This window comes from Diplodia seriata, assembly GCF_021436955.1.
Source record: "Diplodia seriata strain FDS-637 chromosome Unknown scaffold_10, whole genome shotgun sequence".
NCBI classification, from domain to species: domain Eukaryota; kingdom Fungi; phylum Ascomycota; class Dothideomycetes; order Botryosphaeriales; family Botryosphaeriaceae; genus Diplodia; species Diplodia seriata.
In genome coordinates this window covers 1,578,745-1,603,226 of record NW_027117317.1, presented here as the reverse complement: position 1 = coordinate 1,603,226, position 24,482 = coordinate 1,578,745, and the positions used below count along the sequence as shown (strand labels likewise).

The 24,482-nt window shown below is 58.7% G+C and overlaps 8 protein-coding genes across 8 annotated transcripts; 6 read left to right on the top strand and 2 right to left on the bottom strand.

Annotated features, from left to right (window-relative positions):
* Positions 1-101: 101 nt before the first annotated feature.
* Positions 102-962, bottom strand: RPN2_1 (proteasome regulatory particle base subunit; the record flags this gene model as incomplete). The annotated part of the gene is made up of 2 exons (XM_066781081.1): positions 102-697; positions 956-962. 2 exons carry the CDS (start codon positions 960-962, stop codon positions 102-104), a joined length of 603 nt encoding a protein of 200 aa, XP_066629027.1.
* Positions 963-2,558: 1,596 nt separating this feature from the next.
* Positions 2,559-3,232, top strand: SLS55_009685 (uncharacterized protein; the record flags this gene model as incomplete). Its single annotated transcript, XM_066781080.1, has 2 exons — positions 2,559-2,567; positions 2,621-3,232. The coding sequence occupies 2 exons, from the start codon at positions 2,559-2,561 to the stop codon at positions 3,230-3,232; spliced, it is 621 nt and encodes a 206-aa protein (XP_066629026.1).
* A 2,816-nt stretch (positions 3,233-6,048) lies between these two features.
* On the top strand, positions 6,049-6,465 carry SLS55_009684 (uncharacterized protein; the record flags this gene model as incomplete). The annotated part of the gene is made up of 2 exons (XM_066781079.1): positions 6,049-6,053; positions 6,099-6,465. The coding sequence occupies 2 exons, from the start codon at positions 6,049-6,051 to the stop codon at positions 6,463-6,465; spliced, it is 372 nt and encodes a 123-aa protein (XP_066629025.1).
* Positions 6,466-6,514: 49 nt separating this feature from the next.
* SLS55_009683 (uncharacterized protein) lies at positions 6,515-6,804 on the top strand (the record flags this gene model as incomplete). The annotated part of the gene is given in 2 exon segments (XM_066781078.1): positions 6,515-6,520; positions 6,532-6,804. 2 exon segments carry the CDS (start codon positions 6,515-6,517, stop codon positions 6,802-6,804), a joined length of 279 nt encoding a protein of 92 aa, XP_066629024.1.
* Positions 6,805-9,417: 2,613 nt separating this feature from the next.
* Positions 9,418-10,293, bottom strand: AQP4 (Aquaporin-4; the record flags this gene model as incomplete). The annotated part of the gene is made up of 2 exons (XM_066781077.1): positions 9,418-10,257; positions 10,288-10,293. The coding sequence occupies 2 exons, from the start codon at positions 10,291-10,293 to the stop codon at positions 9,418-9,420; spliced, it is 846 nt and encodes a 281-aa protein (XP_066629023.1).
* Positions 10,294-12,949: 2,656 nt separating this feature from the next.
* On the top strand, positions 12,950-13,846 carry SLS55_009681 (uncharacterized protein; the record flags this gene model as incomplete). Its single annotated transcript, XM_066781076.1, has 1 exon — positions 12,950-13,846. The coding sequence occupies one exon, from the start codon at positions 12,950-12,952 to the stop codon at positions 13,844-13,846; it is 897 nt and encodes a 298-aa protein (XP_066629022.1).
* Positions 13,847-19,768: 5,922 nt separating this feature from the next.
* On the top strand, positions 19,769-21,508 carry GPI17 (GPI transamidase component; the record flags this gene model as incomplete). Its single annotated transcript, XM_066781075.1, has 2 exons — positions 19,769-20,011; positions 20,063-21,508. 2 exons carry the CDS (start codon positions 19,769-19,771, stop codon positions 21,506-21,508), a joined length of 1,689 nt encoding a protein of 562 aa, XP_066629021.1.
* A 374-nt stretch (positions 21,509-21,882) lies between these two features.
* Positions 21,883-22,587, top strand: SLS55_009679 (uncharacterized protein; the record flags this gene model as incomplete). Its single annotated transcript, XM_066781074.1, has 2 exons — positions 21,883-21,886; positions 21,968-22,587. 2 exons carry the CDS (start codon positions 21,883-21,885, stop codon positions 22,585-22,587), a joined length of 624 nt encoding a protein of 207 aa, XP_066629020.1.
* Between the last annotated feature and the right edge of the window lie 1,895 nt (positions 22,588-24,482).

Sequence of the window (24,482 nt, the reverse complement as noted above, 5' to 3'; positions counted from 1 at the left end):
GTGTTGGTTAAGGTACACCACACACTTTGCGATGGAGAAGTAGTCAGGGTTCGGGAGCTCGTTGAGAAGATCGAGGATCATTCTCAGAATCTAGGTGGCAATTAGTGCACGCCCAGAGACATTGCTTGATTTTCACGTACCTCGTTCCTAAGACCGCGTTCCTGAACAACGTTCATGCAGATGTCCAGGATGTACTCCATGAGCTCCTCGCTCTTGCCAGGAGCGCCACTGGCAGACTTCTTACCCTGCTTCTTCTCATCCTGACTCGCCCTCAGGATCGTCTCGCGCAGGACATCGAGATTCCGGGCCTCGATGGCAATGCCGACGACCTGCTGGTATGCGCTAGCCTGGTAGCAGCTCTCGAACAACCTCCGAATGACCGTCTGCAGGTTCTTCTGCACTGGCCTCGGCAAGGCCAGAGGCGACGGGTGTGCGCCGGGGGTTCCGGCATTGCCACCGCCGGGGACCGAGGGGTCAAAGGTCGTCGCTTCGTCGCGGGAGAGCAGGGACTTGGAGGGAAGGGTGGTTTGGGAGAAAGGCGTGGTCGGAGAGGTCAGGCTTGCGGCCGTGTTTGCGCTGCCGTTTGCATTCGCGGGGAAAGCGGTCGTAAGCTGGGGCGGAGGCTGGTTTGCTGTGCTTGCGGGCGCCGGAGGGTTGTGCAGGGCGGACAGGGCGATGTAGGTGTCGACACACTTGGCTGTGCGCATCGTCTGGTCAGCAAAGCTCGTGCGATGCAGATTGCCCAAGTGGAAACTTACTAACTATCGTGTCCTCGAACTCTCCGGGGTTATCTAAGCTGAACAGCTTTCCTGCCCCCAGCGCGAACACCATGCTCTCGTTGTACTCTTGTAGCTGATAGTAGACCTTCGCCGCCACCAGAGCAGCAAGCTCTCTCTCCGGGAACGACTCATCTTCGTACAAAGCTTCTCTGATCGGACGGACATGTTAGCATGACGATGCATGGTGTAGCAGCGCGCGAGGCGGGCGGCGTGGTGGCGGCCGGCTGAGCTCGAAGATGCAGCACAGCTGAGCTCCATCGGCCGGGGGTGTGGGGGTGAAACAGCAAGACGATGGTTGACTCACATCTGGCCGACGGAACCAGCAACCTCAGGCCACAGCAGATCGATGTCCTCGTTTAACCGGTGCAGGGCAAACGACCTGAGGTCGTTGTCTGGCTCGGTCAGGAAGCCGACGAGGCCGGCAGCGGAGGTCAAGCCTCCCATGATGGACTGCTCAGATGGTTTGGTCGGGGTCGGCTTGGCAGGATGGGAGACGGTGGTCATGGTGGGTTCGATGGGGGGTGGTGAGGTTGGGGGTTGACGTTGTTGATGATGATGGGAGCTACGACGCGGAAGGCGGCCAGCAGCTCTGGGCCAAGACTCGGTCATCGGGCAGTGGCCACCCAGCCTTAGAGGTTGCCGCTTACCTACGCAACGCCGTGGGATCCACTGGCCGCCGCATCGCAGGTCGCATTTGCGCTCGCCGGCATTGCGCGCCTTCGCCTCACACGAGCAGCTCGCCCGTTCTGCGCATTTCGCCATCCGCTCCACATCGTGCGCGGCCGGCGCCCGCCAGAGATCCCCAGCCTCATCCGGCCGCGACTTGGCGGCGACGCGCGCAAGGGCATGTGAGCCGCCTGCATTCTACACCACCACCTGTGCAAGCCCTCGGAGACACATCTGCAGCATCTGCGCACGCGCCGCGGCCGAGCAGCTGTGTGTTGCGTCCGCAGGCCCGCACCGGAGCCGGCGCTTTGTCTGGGGAGCCAGGCAGAGGTGCCGCGTTCAGAGCCGTCCGACTCAGCACCACCTCCCACGCGAGCATCGCCGCATCTCCACCGACTCAGCCGCATATCCCACAGCCGACACGAAGCGCCGACGCGCATCTGGACACCCACCACCATGGACCTCCGCGGCATGCTTAACGACGATGGAAACCTCCCGCCCGCGACGCCGAAGACCGGCCGACAAGCTTCAGTCGCATCCATTCTCTCGCCTACGCCACCATCAACTGCTGCCTCGTACGCGTCCAAAACATCGCCCGCTCCGCAGACCTCTCCCGCACCACCCCCCAGGGCCATGTCGATCGCCACTCAGCAACTCCGAGAGATACCCCCGTGGGCTCGCCGTTTCGATTGGGACGCGCTGCAGCGTGGAGAGATCAGACAGGCCCACATCCCCGAACGCCCGCCGCCCCCGCCGCAACAGCAGCAACAGCAGCCGCTTCATCAGCCCGCCCCTGCCCAGCCTGCGCCCCGACAGCCGCCCGCGCCTCCTCCCGCCGAGGGCTCTAGTGATGGTCTAGAGCCAAGCCTCACCAACGTCCAGCCCTACGATGAGATTGTACGCAGAGTCTGCGACTTCTTGTGGCAGTCTGTCGTTGACCGGGAGGATCTCCATGGCGGCGTGCCAGAGGGCGCCCATCCTGGCATCAAGCTTGAGATCGAAGGAAAGCTGGGCACGCTGGTGGACAAGAACACCAACGAACGTTTCGCGCTACCCATCGTCACTCAGGCCATCTCCGCTCTTCCCTCCCAAAAGCTTGCATTTGAGAGTTTCATGAACGAGGTATGTCTGCCACCCCTCTCCTGGCTATATTCATCTAACGCTCCTTTCTACAGCCACAACACAAGATGTTGAACGACTTCCTCAACAAGTCCGTCGGGGAATCCCTCCGAGGCGGTCGCCCGAAGATCCACTACAAGCATCTACGCGAGACGGACCAATTCTACCTGGCCGACGAAAGCGTGCTTCAATCCCTACCGCCCGCCGTGCGCCCATACCTCTACGGCCAAGGCCGCATGCGCAAACCACGCGTACGAGTCACGCGAGACACGAACACGAAAGAAGTCAAGGCGCAGATCGTCAAGGTGCGCGTCGCCGATCTCGACATCCTATCGCCCAGCGAGGCCTTCGACTGCCGGATCAGCGTGAACATTGAAATCCAGCTGGACGAGGACCTTTCGGCCTTCGAGGTGGCGGACGAGCCCGGCCGCATGAAGGATCGCGTGAGCTACCAGCATCTGCACACGCAGGTCGACCTGACCCAGGTCAGGAAGCAAAACAACCCGCACGAAAAAGTGCACGAGCTGGAGGTCGAATTGATGGCCGACAAGCTCATCGAACAGGGCATAGCGACCAAGCAAGGCCGCTCCGACGCGTGCTACGAGGAGATGGTCAAGACGTTCGTCAACAACATCAGGGTTCTCTCGAGGGAAGCCACCCTTATGTAAGACGATTTAAGACATTTATCTATTTTCGTTAAGAAATCTACACTGATTAGCTTCAAGGACGCAATCATTATCTCTGAGGGGCAGGATCTTGTCAGAAGAGTAGCTTTGAGTGGATTGTGGAAGGCAGGGAAGGGATACAGGAAGCATAAAGGATTCGACAGGCGTTCTGGGATTACTAAAATCGTATCGAGATACCCCCCGTGGCTGCATTCAGGGAACTTTTCCCCCAAGCTCATCAGGGAGCTACAATGTATAATAGATCTGTAGCAACAACAGAGTCGTTGCACAAGCGTATGGCAAGCGTTACCATGATTCGTGATCGGGTATCATTGTTCTCTGTAGGTCGTCTAATCGTACAGCAGTTCTACTCAACAGCTCCTCCAGGCATACTCTAATCAACCCTAACGAACGCGAGCCACGTTGTTAGTCCGGCGTGTCCTAGCGCCCTTCAACGGCTTCCTCGGCCGCTTGGTCACCCTGGTCGACTTCGACACCGCCGTCCTCTTCTGCTTCGTCCTCGGTTTCCTCGTCGTCACCACACCCTTGGCAGCAGCAGCCGTGGCCGTCTTCCCACCCCGCTTCTTCGCCGCATCACTCGCAGCAGCAACAGCAACCTCCCCACCACCACCACCACCAGCCCCCGGCCGCCTCCCCCTCAACGACGCCCTTCTCCCTTCCCCCTCCACCCCACCACCACCGCCCCCCCGATCCCCATCCCCCCTCCACCGCCCCACCACCTCCTCCACCACCCCGGCAACCCTCCTCCTCGCCTCCTCCCTCCCCACACCCCCCTCCTTCATCAACCCCTCATAATCCGTCCACCGATGCCGCACATGCGCCCTCACCCCCAACGTCACCTTCTCCTCGAGCCCGACATCGCCAGCCCTGCCGACCCTCCCGCTGCGCTTGCGGAAGGCGTGGTCGACAATCGCGTCGGCGGCGGCGGGGGGCGTGCGCGGGAAGAGGCGTGTTAGGGTGGAATGCGCGGCGGCGAGCAGCTTGGCGTCGCGGGCGGCGGTGGCGGCGGCGCGGGAGGCTTTTGTGGCGGCGTCGGCGGCGAGGACGGTGGTGTGGATGTGGGTCGGGACGCGGAGGCCGAGGGGGCGGCGGGTGTGGGGGTCCTGTTGTGTGGTGTTGGTGTTGGTGGTGGGTTTTGCGTATGGGGGTGGTGGGGGGAGGAAGAGGTGGTGGATGGAGGCAGGCAGGCTTACGACGACGACGTAGACGTCTTTGCCCGTCTCTTTGGTCAGTTGGCGGCAGTGCCGCGTTATGTAGGGGTCGCCCTTTTTGACGAAGACGTAGGAGGCGGGGATGGGGTCGTGCGGGTGCACTTCGCGTTCTTGGCCGGGCCGCGGTGCCATGAGGTAGAAGAAGGGCTGCCGCCAGTGGAATGTGAAGGGTGGGCGGGCGCTGCTGATGTGCTTGAAGGGGTTGCCGGGGAGGTATCTGAGAGCCATGGTAAGAATATGTAGGGTTTGGGAGTATCGCTCCGCTGGTAAAAGCTCGGAGCTGTTCGTAAATGCTCTACTTACGTTCGTGGGCGGGGAAGGCTTGAACGGGTGGTGTTGTGTTTTCTGGATATGAGGAAGGCGCTGTTCGCGGTGGCAGTTTAGGTGTCTTTGTTAACGACAACAAAGCTTGCAGGTACAAGATTGAGTCTGGCTACGTTTGCGGGAATCGCGATGGGAGGAGTCTTTGGAAGGAATAGAGAAAAAAAGGGTATGCCATTAACAGTGCAAGGCCGCATCACTGATGAGAGCCTTTCAGTGCACGTCTTGGTTGGTTGCAGTCATCCCACGTTTTCTTTCATTCAACCAAGCTCTTTCTAGGAACAGCTGAGCTGGCTAACTCTGACAGAGTGCGCCCGGCCTCTTGTTGCGGTTATGTTGGTTGGACTGAGCTGGCAGGTTGCGACACGTGTGTTGTTTTGGCAGAGAGATTGGAAGGCGCGTTGGAAGAGCAACTGCGTGCCTGTAAAGTCGTTGCCGCTAAGTATTGTCCCCCAGAAGGCCGAGGTTTTACCACCCCTACCCTAACACCGACTCCTCAACACCACAACCCCATCACAACCGAAACCCACTCCAGCTGCTTCAGGTCGCATTCGGCCGATGGGACGCAACCAGCGGCGCGTGACGGCGTCGCTTGCGAGCTCTTATACAAATCAATAGTGCCGGCAACGACAGCCGACATGCCGGGCGGCACGACGGCACTGATGTCACACATCCCTGTCGTTGAAACGGTTCATCTATCCCCGTCCAGACTCCTGCCCCATGTCCCCTGAATAAAGCTTCGCCTGCTTTTCTCTCCAATCACGTGTCTCTGTTTCTCGTCGCGAGCGCTTTTGTTGATACAGCATTGAAACCGCGGCAAGGGCCACGCCCCACAATTCCCTGCGAAGTTTCATTTCCATTCAAAGATCTACGTTCCAAAACTTATGCGTACCAACTGCTCTCGTTTCACTCGATCGGCTACCCGAGGACTGTTCACTAGTGGGCGTGTTCTCGATCGCGAACGGCCGCCATGAAAGCTTGGCCCAGGGTATAGCGACCAGGGCTATGTCTCCTTCTCGGCCGACCCAGCAATGAAGTGCCACTTTTAGCCGCCGGAACGTCTGGCCGTGAAGCAGAAACGCCCAAAGAGGGAAATGACAGCGGGGAAAAGGATACGACTCGATAATGCCGACAATATCACGTTTCCAGAGCCTGGCACTTAAAAGGCGAGCCCCATCCGCACCATGTTCTGCTCTTCAGTGCTGGACACATACTCAGATTCGATCATTACCATTCACAAGCCATCTTTACATTCGTTCAGTCAACATGAAGTTCTCCACCACCCTCGCTACCCTCGCTGTTGCGACCCTGAGCAGTGCTCACTACACCTTCCCTGCCCTTGTCAACGAGGGCGATGTCACCGAGGACTGGAAGTACGTCCGCATGACTTCCAACCACTACTCGCACGGCCCCGTCACCGACGTTACCTCGGACGACATCCGCTGCTACGAGGACTCGTCCAACCCTACCACCGAGACTCTGTCCGTCAAGGCCGGCAACAACCTCGGCTTCACCGTCGACCCCAATGTCTCCCACCCGGGTACCCTCCAGTTCTACATGGCCAAGGCTCCCGACGGAACCTCTGCCGCCGACTTCAAGGGTGACGGCGACGTCTGGTTCAAGATCTACGGCCAGGGCCCCACCTTCAACAACGGCGAGCTCGCTTGGCCCTCGCAAGGTTAGTCTCAGCAATACCCACTGAGCCATCCACAAGATACTAACATCAATCTCAATGCAGGTCTGAGCCAGGTCAACGTCACCATCCCCGAGTCCGTTCCTTCCGGCGACTACCTCTTCCGCGTCGAGCACATCGCTCTGCACAGCGCCGGCTCCGCGAACGGCGCCCAGTTCTACATCTCCTGCGGCCAGATCACCGTCACCGACGGCGGCAACGGCAGCCCCAGCCCCAAGGTTGCCCTGCCCGGCGCCTACAAGGCCACCGACCCTGGTCTCCTCATCAACATCTACTACCCCGTCCCTACCAACTACACCCTTCCCGGCCCTGCTGTCTGGTCTGGTTAAGATGTCTGCATGACCTGATGCGTTGAAAAAGATTCAAAGGGGGTTTCGTCGACGGGGGGAAGGTACTCGCCGGCTCTCTCTGCTTCTAAGTAAATACTTGATATTTTTTGTGCTGTAAATGGATGATCTTTCTGATGCATTGGCCCAATTGATTGCTTGATTTGCATAGTGAATTGACGTTGAACTATTTCGAGATCTTGCATGCCATAGAAGCGAAAGTGCGAAAAGTAACACGGCGACTTCTGTCCAGGAAGCTTATGAAGTCAACTACTAGCAACGATTTTGGGGTTTGGGGTTTAGTATTCCACTTTACGAGAATTGAGCGACGTCTAAAATCAGGCACGAACTCAAGAACGTCCCTCATCTCCTATCACTACAGAGATCCCGATGAAGTGTCGAGCGTGCCGGTCGAACTTCCTTTCAAGTAAGCCGATATCCAATTCCGGTATGAGCGCCCACCTTCGGCAAGCCGGCACCAAGTGAGGCACAGCAGCCATACTTGTTCGGCAAAGATTTTCATCAGCCTCGTTGCATCACATGTAGCTTCATGAAGATTTTTTTTTTCTCCCAACCTTTTTGGCCAATCATTTGGCTTTGATCCGCATTCTATCATCGCCACACCCAACACAAAGATGATCTGTGAGGTGCCCCGCAGGTGGCCCATCCTATCGTACCCTGTGTAACTCACGAAGCGAACCCTTCGATCTGGAGACTATGTAGCCAGCTTCTCGTCGATACGCTCAGATTCCAAAAGACCACCCTTCGCAATTCTCCTTCCACTTTCATCCCGAATCTGTCGAAGGATACACGCAAGTTCCCCGTAACGCACCGTGAACCGGGGCTTGGTGTTCTGCGGAAACGCCACGGTAGTGACTACCGCCTACATACGACTACAGTCCCTCCAGAACACCTTCTACAAGCGGCCAGAACAACTTCCACAAGCAGCAACCCGAGCACGATCGTAGCACTTTGGCTTGTCAATCGCCCCGAGCCATCCATTGAGCGTACAGCCTGTCTGCCTCCAGGCAGAAGCTGGGGGAACTTCCTATCAGACCAACACCAAGCCGACCAACACGGACGCCTCCATGATCATTCAGCAACCCGCTCGCATGACGATGCAAAGTCACCAACCCTCAAACGCCCGGGCTTCGGCTTCTTCCCTCTCGCAAATCACACGCATGCTGAAATCACCAGAAGCAGACCGCACCCATCCATCAGCATTGCCCCAAGTTGGACAATCCGTCCTGACATCAAGCCAAGCCAACCGACCGCTACACAAACCTCCGTGCCCCCCGCCGCCAAACATGCACTCCACTCCACTCCACTCCATACCACGACCCCACACATTCCCCTCGCCCGGCCAGCTCCCTTCCCTCCGCCGAAATCCCCGTCAAAAGTCTTCGCAAAGGTATGGCGGTTACTCTTCTGGGTGTGCTTGCTGCCCACTGCGAATGCTGCCCGCACGATTGGAACAGCCACCGCGCCGACTGGATCGAATGCGGACACCACGCGAGCCCGAACGGCGCGGCGGCGGCGGCGGCGGCCCGAGGCCATCGGTCAAAGCTGAGGAGACGGGAGGGAGTACGTGCCAGGGGATTGGGGGGAATGATGCAGGCTAGGGCGTTTTTTGCTCGGCGGCAGAGGTGTGTGTGTGTGTTTACGGGTATCTTGGCGTTGTCCGAAACGGAGTGTGACAGAGAGGGCGTTGGTTGCGGGAACCGTACTCTCTCTCTCTCTCTCTCTCTCTCTTTTTTTTTTTTTTCCCCTTCTCTCCTTTTTGTGAAAGGAAGGAAGGAGGGAGGGAAACGCCCAACCACCATTTTCTCCCCCTTCATGGACACAGTTTCCCCCAATCAAGCAAGAGTCGAACTATCCCCCTAGGAGTCAGGCGAACGGCCAAAATAGCAAAATAGCAAAAAATAGGAAAGGAAAGGGCAGGAAAAAGGGGGGCAGAAACGGAACGACGAACGCCATGCCATCCCGTCCCCCTCATCTTCATAACGACGACGAAAACAACAACAACAACAACAACAACAACAACAACGAACAACATAGCCACAAACTCCCATAACGTACAAGTCCCGTCACCCCCCGCACCCGTAAGCCGTCGGGCAAACAAACCTCAATTAAAAGCTCACACCAAATCACCACCACCCCCACGCCACCTCCCCCCTCGCCGTCCCTGTTGTCCGCATTTTCACGAAATTCGCCGGAAAAAGCGTGCGGTTTGTTTGTTGGTGGTGATGGTGATGGTGCTGGGGGGCTGGGGCGTTGTTGTAGGCCAAAGTGTGTATGTGGGTGGGATGGGACGGGACGGGGACGTTTCCATGGAGGGAGAAAAAAGAAGAAAAGAAGACGGGTGTCGATTGGCGGGCGGACATGATCAGAGAGGGGCCAAGGAGGAGAACCCATACGCTCCCATCGATACTTATATAGCAAAACGAAGATTAGACGTAAAGCAATAGCAACAATCAAAAAAAAAGCGTTCGTATTAGTTTTTTCCTCTTCTGGCAATTGCGCTGTGCAACCAGTCCGTCAGTCAGTCAGTCAGTCAATCACACAGGACATCCCGAAACCCACACATCCATCTCGGACACTTCCTCCGCCGCTTCATCACGCCTTTCCTTGCGGCCTCCCACCAACCTTACGCTTGCGAACTTTGTCGAGCTTCAATCTCCCCGCCCACTTCCTCCTCCACTTCACATGCGCTCTCTTTATCCTGCTCCTCGGGTAATTGATCGGACTCTCGCCGCCGACGAAAATGGCGATATCGTACAACGCACCGCCTACAACGGCACCCGAGATGGCAGCCGCCCACGGGCCGTACGCCCAGTACCCGCTCGTGAAGCCGGCGTTGCCGTAGCCGAGGGCGAGCAGCGCGAGCCGCGGGCCGAAGTCGCGAGACGGGTTCATCGCGCAGCCCGTGTTGTTGCTGAAGGCGTTGCTTTCGACGGTGACGATGAGACCCATGATGAAGGCACTCATGCCAGCGCCGGGAGGGGCGTTGGTATCGTCACCAAGGGCGAGGACCGCGACGGCCAGAATACTGGTGGCGACAAACTCGGTGAAGAAGGCGGTGCCGACCCCCACATCACTGTTTCGCGGTCCCGTCAAGAAGGCATTGGCGGTGCCGCTGACGGCCAGGTCGGCGCCGCCGAACTTGATGATCTGGGTTTTGTAGACGCCGAAGGCGATCAGAGCGGCGATGAAGGCGCCGAGGACCTGGACGAAAACGTAGGGTGGGACTTTTCGGAGAGGAAAGCCGCGGTAGATCCAGAGCATTATGGAGATTGCTGGGTTGAGATGAGCACCGGAAATGCCACCAGCTATATAGATGCCGATCATGGTTGCGAAACCCCAGGACAGGTTAGCAGCTAGAGCATCTCCACTGGCACCACCGGATGTTGTTGAAGCAAGATCAGCGCAAAAGCCAAGCGTGAGCTGTACGATTACCTGGAGAAGTCAGTAAGCGGTTTCAACGACCGACATGTACGGGTTATGCATACTGCCAGCAATTCAGCAAGCTCCTCCCGATATCTGGTCCTGACCACGCTCCAATGAGTGTGATGATTATGGATCTCTTCTCCCGTATGTACGGGCATCAAAGCCAAGTCTTCGTCTACCCAGTCCCCTCCCTCGTCAATCTCCGTCGCTGCGCTTGAGGCATCATCGGGGAATCTACTGTCATGCGGTACAAAATCGTCCTCATCTTTTGAAACCAGGCTTGGCCGATCGGCGACGGGAACCTGCAAAGACGGCGACTCCTCCGGCCGAGGAGAAGTTGGGTGTTCAGGTAGTGGGGTCAGCGGAGGCTGCGGTGGATCAGCTACCGAACTCTCCCTCCTCCGTGAGCTGGTCCGGGACTCCGTTCTCGTGATAGGAATCGGCGCACCCGACATCCTCGAGCCCATTCTCTCCAGAAAGTTGGTTTCCCTCTGCTCGCGTGCATCTCTGAGATGGGATGAGATCCTGCCCAGGTTGAGGGTCTGATCCACTCTACCTTTTTCTATGTCTGGGTCAACTGTTGGTTTTTCGGGCTCAATGGGCGTGGTATCCCCAGGAGTGGGGACCATTCCGGGGCGCACCACGCGGGGTAGGGGTTTAGCAAGACCCCAGACCGGACGAGCATTGGTCGGCTGTTCGTAGGCTGGATTGAGTTCGGCATAGCCTGGATCGACATATGGCTGGTGAGTTTGGGGGGCGGGCTCTGCTGGTCCGGCCAGCGTGAATCCAGACGGGGGTGTATTTCCAAGCATGGTCGGCCTGCGTGCCACAGTAGATGCGCGAGGTCGGCTCGCGCTTTCATTCTTCCTCCTTCCCTGGGAGCTACGAGAAGAGGTGTCGTCCCTCTGCCTCGCGGTAGGTCGCGCCCCCTCTTCTGGGATATCCGGGATCCTTCCATCTTTTGACATCGAAGAGCGAAGCGCGAACGGGGATCTGTCCAGCTCGCGATAGGACACGGACTGACCTCTCCGGCGGGAAGGGCTACTAGGACCGGCATCGCCGTCGAATCGGTGATGCTGGGTTGGGAGGGTCGAGCTTCTGTGGATTGGCCTTGGTCGTGATCTTTCGGAGGCGGTCGTTGGGACGGTGGCTACGCTCTCGGGGTGGCTTGCATTGTCGTCCGCCGCCGGTGAAAGTGCATCCTGCTGGTGAGGTTCGCTTTCCCCTTCATTCGGGGTGCTTGCTTGATCTGGCTCCATCTCTTATCGATGGTATGGGAGGGTGGAAAATGGCAGACTTCAAGGGACGCAGTGAATTGGCAAAGGCATGGCATTGACGGTAAGTACGGTACTACAGGAAGCAGAGAAACGAGGGGGAAATAATCGTTGAGATGGCATGGTGGGAGCCGAAGATTCGGAGAAGACGCGAGAATATACATCGAAAGGGTGACAATGACGTCCACTCCTCACCGCTCAGGCTGCATGACGCGGCGGAAGAATCGGAAGAGCTGAGAGGCCGTTTTTGAGTGGGCCTTTGCGAGATTTTGAGGTTATCTGCAATGTTGATCCATGCACACGGTCCACCCGCCGGATACGAGTGGAAACGAAAGCCAGTGGTTCAGCAAACGGCGCCGCAACGTGGCCGTTGACGCGGCCGCACCGAGAAAGCGCAGGCTTGTTGATCGGCGTGGACGAGGAAAAGCTTGGCGGAAAGCTTAACGGGCTGGCAGACAAGATCGTCAGTGGTTTTGGAGTTGATGTTTTGCGGGCTGCCCGGGCAGCAAAACACATGCGGGATTCACATGCTGGCGCGGTGGGCCGTTCTCGGAGGATCGGGCAACACCAGGCGCAACAAGGCAGCACGAGCGAGGCAGAGAGACGAAGATGCGTGTTGCGATACACGGAGCGAGGCCACCGACCGAGCGACGGTGGTGGAGAGAAGCAGAATCGGGGATCGAGTTTGGCGCGTGGAAGGTTGAGGAAGGAACGCAGGAGGCGGCTTCCACTCCGACCCAGCGCTGCTCAACCGGCCCGGCGAAACCCCGACTGCGCTTTCCCTCCCTGCTTTCTTCCTTCAGTGCCCGCGACCTAAGGAGACCCCAGATCGTCTTTCCTTCTTGCTGTCCACGAGAGGCCGTGTCGAGGCGCTGCTCCCGCGCTCTGCTGCTGCGACCCGGGTGCCGGCCGTGTCAACTCTTTGCCCCCCATCAGCAGCACCCTCCGCCGGCAAAGTCTGCAGGACACGGTCACGAGCCCTGCATCTCACTCTGTTCCGACCACCTAGCCCTTGCCGTGTTTGCTCCTGGCCGAGGCCCCCTCGGCAATGCATTGGGCGAGCGACTGGCTGAGTTACGCTGCGATTGGCGATCGGTCCCGCCCTTGACCGCTACCATGCGCTCTTTTCAGCGTCATTTCCCCTCCTCGGGCTAGCAGGTTTCGCCCAACGACGCCCTCCATTTCTAAGCAGCCATCGGTTGATCATGCCCGCGAGACACTGTTTCTTACCGTGCAAATGCGGAATGACGCTGAGGACGTCGGGCTCCCGCTGGAAATGACGCTGAAGATACGTTGGAGCTGACGCGGGGTACTTACACGCCTGGCGCCTCAGCTCAGCGTGGCGGGCATAGAAATGGACAGAGGCTGGCTGGCGAGGGAGCCTCGAAAACAAACGCCTGATTCTGTCAACCTCGCACCCAGGTAAAATGGAAGAGCAAAGCCAGCCCTGGACTGAACGCATCGCCCACATCGACGGCACCGGCGTGCGGATCCACTACCTTGATGTACCCTCCCCACTGCCGGAAAAGGGAGTCATCCTCTTGATCCATGGCTTCCCCCAGACTTCTTACCAGTTCCGCCATGTCTTGCTGCCCCTCGCTGGCGCTGGATATCGTTTGATTGTGCCTGATTACCGCGGTTGCGGAAAGTCTTCTCGTCCGGACGGCGCCTTCACCAAGTCGGTCATGGCTGCAGACCTGTCCTACCTCGTCCATAGCCACCTCGGGATCCGGAAAAGTATCCACGTTGTCGGGCACGACATTGGCGGCATGGTGGCACACGCCTACGCGTCCCGCTACCCCGACTACGTTGCCTCCGTTATCTGGGGGGAGTGTCCCTTGCCGGGCACCGAGGCCTACGAACAGCACAAGGCCATGATGCCCCAACAGTTCCATTTCATCTTCCACCGTGTCGCCGACCTGCCCGAGGCGCTGGTGGCCGGCCGCGAGCGCCTCTATCTCCGTCACTTCTTCGACAAAATCTCCTTCAACGCCGGAGCCATCACCGGGGACGACCTCGACCGTTACGTTGCCGACTATTCGCAGCCGGGGGCCATGAGATGTGCGTTCGGCGTGTACAGGGCCTTCGAGACGGATGCGCTGGAGAACCGCGCGTGGCTGGCGGCGAATGGCAAGTGTCGAGTTCCGGCGCTGGGCTTGAGCGGCGAGCACAGTTTGCATGCGAAGGAGGCGGCAGGGATGCTCGACGAAATGTACGAGAACGTTGAGACGGCGCTCGTCTGCGACTCGGCGCATTACATCGCCGAGGAGAATCCGGAAGACTTCACCCGTCAGGTGTTGGCGTTTGTCGGGCGACACTCGTGAAGACGTCAGCGGGGGGGAGCGGCCGGGCGGCCATGTTTCTGCTGCCTTGGCCGGGCATGCCGCTACCGTCGGGTGCCCACCGTCAGTCGTGTGATAGTCGTTCCTTCAACTCAGCGAAGCCATCCATGTGTTTCTCTCTCTGCCTGAAGCCGGGGCGGATGCGGCCTACGGTGACACGATCCTCCGTGAGACGTGGTTTCACAGGCCTGGCGGCCGCTTGACGAGTGGGCTGGGGCCACGCAGCAGCAGGAGCCAAAGACAGACACAGCGGGTCGACCCAGAACGGCTATCCGCCGCAGAGGACAAGCGGCAGACCGGCAAAGGCTCGAACGCCACGGGCCGCTCACCCTTTAGACCGAAACCCTGTCGCCTTCGCTAGCCGCAGATACGAGCATAATGCTAGCTGGGCAAATGATGGCGGCGTAACCTGAACGGGGCTCCCTCCGGCGCCGGGCCTACTGCGCTAATTGGCCGCACTCTTCGAGAACATCATCGCCCAGACGGTGATCGAGCGCGTCAAAGCGGCAGCCCTACATATGATACAGACGCGGGCGCCTCGAACGGAGCCCTTCCAGTGGCCTGCTCATTGGCCGCTGGCCGGGCCGCCTAGTGCTGTTGGACCGCTTGTGCAGAGGCCGTCTATCTCTTTCTCTGCTTCAAGTTCCCCGCGTCCCTTGTCTGCCACTTAGCCCTGCTTTGCTTCTTGCTGCGCCTTCCGCAATTTTGTTCCTCCACCCCTCCGTTTGTTTGCCTGCTTTTGCCTGCGGTTGCCTGCTGTCCACACACCCTCCCCCCTTCCAGGAACCCAAGCTCCTGTTGCGTTCACTTCTCAGAGTCTCTCCGCGGCTCCAGCCCTCTCAGCACGCGCGCCAGACCACCCTCTTGCATGAAGATTACCATTATGCCGCAAAGTCCTCGACCGATCCTCCCCGCCGCCGCCTCGAACATCAGTCCCAGCAGTTCCACAAACGCCGCACCGGCAACATCCTCGGGTACAAAGCCAAACACGAGTCCACTTGACCCTGCGTCCGGTGCTGGTGCCGACTTGTCACCGGGTGCTGCTGCTGCACAGCAAGCACGAGCACGTGGCAGGAGAACCGTCACCCTGGTAGCTTGCTTCGAGTGCCAGAAAAAGAAAACCAAGGTCCATAAACACTGATAATAAGTGCACATGTTCTATTTCCTCCTTCCTCGCACACCCCGCCCCCATGCTTTCCAAGAATCCAGTTGCTCCATCTCATCCTTCACTCCCACCTCAGAGGTGTTGCCACGCCCATCAACCTCCAATCATTTCTTGTAGCCCCTCATTTGTGTAACCATCAGCGAAGCCAGCCCGCAAAAACCGTCTAAACCTTCCTGATCTGGCGGCACATCTCCCGAGCATGGCCGACATCCACGGCCCAGAGTTCAAGTGCCAAAGCACCCGAATTCACGCAACAACGACCATTTTCAAAGACCATTCCCAAAAGCACCAACTATAAACTTCCTGCATCTGGATTCTAGAGCAAACAGAAAAGAAGCTCTCTCTTCCCCCACCACCAGCATAGAAAAAGCAAGAGAAAAGAGCCTACACCACCGTTACCATTTCCTCCCGTTTCTCCCCTTTGACCAAAAAACCCCCCGCGCTTGGAGGAGGAGAGAAGAGAAAGAAGAAAAAAAAGGTCGTTGTTTCGCTGACTCGGAACTCCACTCTCTTTGTGGAGAAGGGAGGGTATACAGTGCGACGGACTGCGCCCCAACTGCTCGCGATGCCGGGCCAAAGGCTGCAAGTGCATGTGGGAGACGGACACGCGCGACCAGACGCGGCAACAAGCGACGTACAACAAGCTGGAGGAGGCGGTGCTCAAGCTGGAAGAGGCCAACGCGCGCATCGCCGGCTACGAGCGCCTCATGCACGAGCTGCGCACGCTGCCCGACGACGAGGCGGTGAGGCTGTTTTGGCGGATCCGGGGGGGAAGCAGCGACCACAGGAGTGAGGCCGGCGGGGGCGGCGGTAATGACAGCGAGGGGTACGACTGGTTGGTGGGGGGTGCGGGCGGCATGAGCATCGGGGAAGACGAGTTCGGGGTCGCGACGCATACGCATCAGCAGCAGTTGGCGGGCGAGCTGCCGCCGCCGCCGCCGCCCCCGCTGCCGCCGCCGTCGCAGCAGCAGCAGTTCGCCGCGTCCGCCATGGCCATGGGCGTCGGGATGGGCGTCGGCGTCGGCGAGCATCACCATGCTGCTGCTCATCATCACCAGCAACAATCACAACAGCAGCAGCAGCAACAGCAACAACAACATCAACACCACCACCAGGCATACGGAGAAGGCTCGTATCAAGAAGGGCATATGTACGGGGAGCGGCACAGACACCATTGATGACGGAGGGGGGCCTGAGGATTGCACAATGAGGAGGAGGAGGAGGAGGATTCCGGCAACGCACATCTAGGACTCGGGCGGCTTGCCGACGGAACCGGAGGAGGGGCCGAGTGCGTTGATGCGGTGCGCGAGCTGCATGGCATTATTGTCCTGGAGATGGGGTGGAGACGGCGTGCGTCTGAGACGATGGCCTGATCGGAGTTGGCACCAAAAAAGGGCAAAAACGGGGGGGAGGGCTGCCGTCGATTGTTGGGTGTGCATTGCACGATGACGCTGTTTGGTACCTGGGGGAAAAAGGGGGGAGGGGGAGCGGTAAGGGTTCCCCCCTGTTCGTGAGGTGGTTCATTCATCACGATCCTTGGCGACGCTTTTCGGGTTGTGTTGGAGCATAAGTTCTTGGAAGTGGAGTCTTTTTTTTTCTCCTCTAAACCATTATTTCCCTCTATCCCCTTTCTTTCCAAGCTTGCTACTGAGAGGCGACCCTGACATCATTTTTCCTTGTTTGGGGAGGGGAAGGCGGGCCCCGAGACGTTATGCGCCGCGGCTATCTTTTTTTCGGCTGTCGTTGTCCACACGATTACTTATTCTCCCTCGAGGCTTTCTTTTCCACCTGAGCACCATCCGGTCTTTTGCATCAACGTGCCTATTTCTCTCCTCCGTTACTGGGCATAGTCGCACGGCGTTTACTTTATTACGCGGGTTTCTTTCTGCGAGGGGGTGGACGTCCTTCGGTTGGGGGAAGACAAGGGTCTCGTTTACCACATGGACGGGTTTCCTTTTCTATCGGCATGGTTGCTTACTCGATGCGGACAAAGGCTCCGACTTGGCTAATGGGGTGGGCCAGTTGGGGTTTGCAGACAGGATTGCGAATAGCGAGGGCTTCGTCTATTTGCTCTGCATGATTGGACCAACCTGATGGACTTGCCGAAGCCACCAACATGGCGAAAATGGGCAATGATCAGGCGGTCGCCGGCCTCCGTCGTTGGACAGTGGTGGGTGGGAGGTTCTTGGGAGAGCACCCGAGACGAGGGCCGGCTGCTCTCGACGCTGACGTCACTTTTCGGGGGTGGGTGGGAGGAAAGGTTCTGGACCCACAACCTGTTTGCGCACGCTGGCCGGCGATCAGCAGTCTGGTGAGGGCGCGGCCAGGGCAGAGGATGTCGGCAAAAAGCATTTCACGAGTCTCACGAATTCTCGGGTTCCGGATATTCGAATAAGCGGGTACGAAACGAAAGCTTTCTTCAACAGAAAAAAAAAAAAAAAGGGCCCCGACTCAAGCGAGAGTTTCAGATGGGACAGGCGCTGAGTTGTCGCTTTGCTTTTTTGCTACTACTAGATCCCCGACAACGGCGGGTACGCATGCGGCTCGTCGGCTGTTTGTACTAGTTACCGGTTTCCCGGCACTTTGGGCCCATCCTAAGAGCGCTCGAGCACTACAGGCAGACCTGTTTGCCGTTTTGCAGACTTTTGGTAGCATCGTATTCAAGGCCAGACGGGGAGGGGTAAGATCCAGACTCGATCTATGCTTCCTCGAGCCGAGATCCGGGTCCCGCCAAATCATTGCCAAAGGAGATGAGATGTTCGGGCGCTCCCGCTTAGACGCGGGCTGCTTGCCGGCCGTTTAGCATGTCTGATATGTATCCACCCCACGATGGGGTGAGCGTTCGTACTCGACGGCGGGGGGGCGGTGGTGGTTCTCGACTATTGCTCTCCCATCATCGTCCGCGCGGCACGGGGAGGTGCTCCTATTGGGTGGATGACGATGGGCTGCGGAAGAAAAGCCCTATGTACTATTGCCTTTTCCCCAGACGCAAGGGCATGGACGATCCCTTGGTGGTCAAAACACTGCCGTGTGACGGACGGTTCTGGCAAGTGTTCTCGGCCCACCACGCCGCGATTACCGGGGACGGTTTTCCGGCCCTCGTCTGCACCGCTTTAACACAGAGCCGCATGACCGGCGACCTCCGACGGGGGACCGCAATGGTCCCCGGGAACCCGTCGTCTGCGCTGGCGAAGCTGGATTGGAGAGGAAGGCGGTTTGCCCGCCCGCGCTCTGGAGCGGGGGTCTGTCGAGCATGGCCCGGGCGAGCAGATGATCTCGATTGCGCGGCGAGTAGTCCATCTGGGAAGTTTGTCAGCTGATGATAGGAGCGATTTGTGATTACTCACGCGGGATTTCTCGGGGTCGACGCGCATCTCGCTCGAGAAGGGCATCGGTCTGGTCGGCAAAAGCCTGGACGTAGGGCCGGGAGTGGTGAGAGAGCTGTGCCAAAGCTTGGCGCTAATGTTTTATTGCTAATTAGTCTGCATTTAGGCGGCTGGAAGAACCTCTGGTAAACCCGTCGACGTCCACTGGGGTCGTGGCTAGAGAGCGATCAAAGGTGTTTTGGGCGGAGCATCCTGGGCGGCGAGGGTTGTGCTAGCGTAGGGGCGCCTAGGACCCAGTCAAGCGGAGCATCTAGCTGCATGTACACGTATTCTAGCTCGGTGCAGGACGAGGTGAAGATGGGCATTCTGGTCAGTCGTCCTGGCGGCCGCCATGCTTCGAAGTCTGCAATGACGGTGGACTGAAGTGGGACAGCGCAACGCTAGGGGCCATGGTGCGGACAGGAGACGCTCCGGTGCGTGTCATTGGGTCCTCAGCTTCGTCCAAGGGTCCAGCCATGTTCCTCGATCGAGGCGCTAACACGGCCTTTCCCGCGATCACGAATGCATCACGACCCGACGACTCGCGCGGCCATCACCACTGACTCTCGTCGACGGCAACGCTGAGGTGTCTGCCGGCCCTGGGTGCCGGGGCCCATTGGCCAGGGTTTCACTGATGACATGGCCTGAGGCAGCCGATATCCACAACTATGTTGGCCAGTGCGCAGAGCGGTAGGGCTCCAAGGCGAGGAGTTGGACGTGAGGCCGCATATATGGCCCGGAGCCGGCACAAAACCAGTGTTTTCACACAATGGGCGGGTTTTTGCACGCCAGAGATGCGTTGCTAGGTGGCCGATCTAGGACGCACGTGGGATTTACGTATGCAGCAAGCAGCAGCAGATCTCCCGGCAAGATCAGCACAAGGGAACAGTAAGAGGAGTACGGGATACGGGATACGGCAGCAGTCCACGGCGGGCAGAGGATAGCAGCTGGGCACCAGCACAGCAACACGGAATGGTGGCACAGAGGAGATTCGAGCCTGGCGCGGCAGGCGCGGGCGCGGAACAGCAAACAAATTTTGAGTTTGCAAAGCGGCAGGAGCACGTTGTGTCACGTCGAGGTGACGGTGTTGAGTGAGGTTCAGGCGATACAACGCCCCAGCGGCCCGAAGAGAGCGGCAGTCGCAGCCGGAAAACCCGACAGGCCATGCATTCCCAACCGGGCATTCGCACAGCCTATGTGCAAGGATCCGGAAGGCACAGCTGACCGCCTCCGCGGACCCTCCCAAGCCGAAGTTGGCCCGCGCGGCGGCTGCTCCTCGGCCCCGCGGCTCCCAAGCTCGTCGTTTCCTGTGCGACAGCTCCAGCTCCCGTCTCCAGAACGCGTGTCCTGCCAGCCTTCACCACGCGACGTGACATGGCCGACCGAGCTCCTAGCCCCCCGCCGCCCGAGAAGGCTGCTGGCAGCCCTGGCGAGCCCGTCCCCGCCATTGCTCCACCCCCGCCCGAGTCTGCCCAGAGCATCACCACCCGCCGCCTGGTCATCCTGTCGTTCTGGGCCGTCGCCGTGCTGCTTGGCCTGCCGCTATGGTTCAAGACCACCACCATCTACCGCGCCAGTCTGCCTCTGCAGCAGATGCTCGACTGGGCTGACGGAAAGGTCTGCTCCCGTCTCTCCCCGCCGCGTCCGCTGCTTGCTGACAAACCCCAGACCTGCCGCCCCGTCTTTCCGCTGCGCATTGCCATTGACGCCCCCATCCTGCCCGAGCAAGATGCCCACCACCTTCTGCGTACCACTCAGCACGCGCTCGATGACCTCAATGACTTTTCCGCCCACCATCTCCGTCTTGTCCTCGCCGATCCTCCCACCCACCAGCAAGACGCGCAACCAGAAAGCCCCAGCGACACCGATATTGCCTTGACCTTGAACCTGATCCCGTCCCCGAACGGCCCCACTCCGAGAGCCGAGCTGCGATCCTACGAGCCTATTTTAGACGTCTACTATGCCCAGAACCAGATTCCCTCGCCTTCCTCGACCTCGTCGCCACTGGCCACCTTTCTCGCCAATGAGCTACAATCCATATTCTCCGAAGAGCAGGCTGCTTTGGCATACTTGCTGTCCGGCACCGGCATGGGCAACATGGCCAGGATGAAGACGCTGAGCCCCGAGACGACGGCTGCTCTGGAGAGGCAAAAGACGCGCTCCTTCAAGTACGCCCCGACCTACCATCTGACCTTCTCTCTCTTCACCCCGGGCTCTGCCCCTTCGGACTGGGAGATCGAGGCTGCATTGGACGAGTACATTGCCCCTTTGCTGCACTCGCTGTCTTCCATCAGCAACTTCACCATTGATACCCAGGTCCAGCTCTACGCAACCTTTGCTCCTTCCATTCGTGAGCCTGAGTTTGATCCCGAGAGAAATGCGTGGACGCTACACAAGGAAGACCTCACAGGCTTCATAAACGCTGCCGAGTGGCCCCTCAGCCCGTCGATTGGCACGGGCCCTACGGTCAACTTCGTCCTTTACGTCCCGGCGGAAAACCAGAGCCCAATGGTGGTCAAGGAGAATGGTGGGAGCAGCTGGCTTGTACCACAATGGGGTGGCGTGCTGATTCTGAATCCTGCCAAAGCCTTGGCCAAGACAACAACTAATCCGGCTTCTTTGAACAAGGAAGCTCTGCGCCCCGCCATGCTCACCTTCTCCAACCAGCTTCTCTCCTTGCTCGGTGTGCCGCAGTCGCCAGACTCGCTCCCTTTGCGCATCACCACCCTCACCCGAATTCGCGCAGCATCGCTCCTCTTCTCCGCTTCGTCCACGCTAGGATCACTGGCGCGACTCAGTCTAGCCTTGCCATCGATTGCCATACCTGACAACGTGGCCTTCTCAGTGGAGCAAACGATCGCCCACCTGCATGCGGCATGTGATGAACTCCGCGAGGGTAAATTTGGCAGCGCTTTAAAGCATGCCCGTGTCGCAGAGGCCGGGGCCGAGAAGGCGTTCTTCGAAAGATCCATGGTTGGTCAGGTGTATTTCCCTGACGAACACAAGGTCGCTGTCTACCTTCCCCTGCTTGGCCCAGTTGCCGTTCCATTGATCATGGCCGCTTTGAAAGAGTTGAAGAAGTTATCGGCCAGACGGAAGAGCGGCAGTTCTTGAGCAATGCTAGAGTGGAGCTTTCTTGGCTACCGCGCATTCCGAGGTCATAACGAAAGCTGATCCGAAGGCGCGGCGCTGCTTTCACTCGATTCATTACAACAATGCGGAGTCGCGGCACGTGCTCATGTGGACACAGCGGATCCGCATAGCCTCCGAGTCCACTGACGATTCGTCTACACAACCGATTCCGGTATTCCGAGCATGGATCAGCCTGGCTTCAGCAGGGGGGGAGGCTGGTTGGACAGGGAATCGGTGTCAGGCCCAGCCCTAGAGCTGGGACCCTTCAAACCCCGCGTGCCCGATTGCGGGGTGCAGAGGGCGGGGTAGAACAACACAGCTCAGCTACGTCAAGCCTGCCACCAGTGTTCAAAAGCATGGGTCTTCCAAGTCTATGAGATACCCACTCGTGTAATTTTACTGTTCCGACATCAACACTTGTCAACATGTCTTTCAATGCAGAGGCGCAAGCCACCATCAAGTCGACCCTCGACGCCGTGACGTCTACCGGCTCGGTTCCGGGAATTGTGTTCGTTGCTGTCGACAAGAATGGAGACCTGGTCACTTCGCATTGCTCCGGGACGACGGGTGCAACGGGCTCCACGCCCATGTCGCTCGACTCGGTTTTCTGGATTGCCAGCTGTACCAAGATCATCACAGGCATCGCATGCATGCAGTTGGTCGAGCAGGGCAAACTCAGCCTCGACGATTCGGATGCGCTATACAAGATCATTCCGGAGCTGAAAGACAAGAAAGTGCTCCAAGATGACGGCTCCTTGGTCCCCAAGAAGAAGGAGATCACGCTGCGTATGCTGCTCGACCACACCGCCGGGTTCGGGTACACGTTTTTCAACCCAAAGCTCAGGGACTGGGGCAGGCCGCTGGGCTTCGATGAGTTTTCGGGCGACGCAAGAGACATCCTGGACGCGCCGTTGGTCAACCAACCCGGCTCGACCTGGGAATACGGGGTAAGGGCAGACCACACACCTACTCGCCGATGTTCGCGTTCCGCACTGACAATCCGGTCTTGTAGACGAACATCGACTGGGCCGGCCTCGCGGTCGAGCGCGTCTCCGGCCTGACGCTCAACGACTACTTCCACAAGCACATCTTCGAGCCGCTCGGCATCGAGAACGTTAGCATGTTCCCCACCGACGACATGCTAAAGCGCCTCGTCTACCTCCACCAGAAGCACCCGGACGGTTCCGTCACGGAGCAGGACCACCTGCTGCGCCGGAGCCTGATGGCGAAGACGCCCGAGGAGCGCGCCCGCATCGTGAACTCGGGCGGCGCGGGCTGCTTCGCCAAGCCCGTCGAGTACTGCCGTACGTATACATGTACCATTCCTTGATCTCAATTTCTTTTGCTCACGCGGGGTGAAATGCAGAGATCCTCGCCGCCCTCCTCAACAACGGCACCTCGCCAAGAACCGGCGCCGCCCTCCTCTCCCCCGCCAGCGTCGCCGCCATGTTCGCCAACAGCCTGCCCGCCGCATGGCCCGACTTCGCGCGCGCCGGCATCCCCGCCGCGAAACCCCACCAGACCAACCCCATCCCCGAGCTGTACGCCCAGCCCGGCAACCCGCCGCAGGGCTGGGGCTTGACTTTCTTGCTGACCAACTTGGACGGCGAGGCCGGGAAGAAGAAGGAGGAAGAAGAGCAGGCGGCTACGTGGCGCGGCAGGAATACAGGGCATTGGGCCGGCATCGCGAATCTGTATTATTGGGTCGATCGCGAGAAGGGCCTGGCTGGCATGATTGCGAGCCAGGTGTTGCCGTTTGCGGATGTGGATGTCGTGCTGCCGTGGGTGGTGTGTGAGAAGGCGGTTTATGATGGGTTGGGGAAGTAGCGTACGTGGGGGGCGTGGGGGGCGTGGGGGCGTGGGGCGTGGTGGTGGTTGTGGTGAGTATGTAGTGGGGGGTTGGGGACGCCGCGCGCCGCGCGCTATTTGGTGTAATTGGATAGAAACTTGTGGGGACGGGATGTGTTACCTATGTATCGGGAGATGGGCATCTCTTGTTGATTGAATACGTGGTTGTTGTTGATATCTTTTTTCTCTTTCCTCCCCGGCCTCTTGCTCTCTCGCGTTGCTACTGACTACCCACACGTTCGCTTTTTTTTCCCAACTTTTTTTTTTTTTTGCTGGAACGTACCGTTGCGCCCCCTCCTCGTCTGTGCCGTCGTGCCACGGTCTCGTCGTACTGCTTCACGTCGCACGTCGTCAGGTGGCATGTGTTTCCGCGGCCACCCCATCCATCGTTTCCGTCCGTCAGACAAAGCTGACGGCAACGGGACGCATCCTTCCGCGGTTCCACAGGGAACAGCAAACGAGCCTCGAGCGGCCTGCACGTGTGTACCGAGGGGGAAATATAATAGGGCAGGTGCGGAGATTTATGCTCGTTTAGGCGGTATGACAAGGTCAGGATCATGGATTTCTAGGGAGAAAAAAGCAAATCTCTCCTACCTGACCTGTCATGCAGCCCAAACGAGCATAAGTCTCCGCACCCCGACCAATTATATCTCCAGAGCAATCTCTGGCTCCCCTTGTAACGATCTTCTGCAGTAAATCGCTCCGCTGCGGGGGAAAGATGGTAGTACAAGATGCTGGCAAATTGTGCGCCGGGCGCGAAATGTATTCCGCCGTGATAGAATGGAGCGGTGGTGGTGGTGGTGATGGGGCTGTGGCGTTCCCCTCTCTCGTTGTGTTGTTATTGTCGGCGTTCATTCGCTTTCGCTTTCTTGTTGTTCTCGTTGCCCATATTGCATGCCCTGCAACTACCCACCTTCGTGGGCCATACGGCAGCGTGTTTGGGCAGCATACGTACATACATTGTACGAGGAAGAAGAGCCCTCGCCTGCTGCTGCTACCGCTGCTAGTTACTACTGCTCGAGTAACACCACGCAACGCAGGATAAAGCAGAAAAAAAAGTTTATTTCCGTTCCATGCAGCGGTTGGTGCGGCTGCGGCTGCGGCTGCG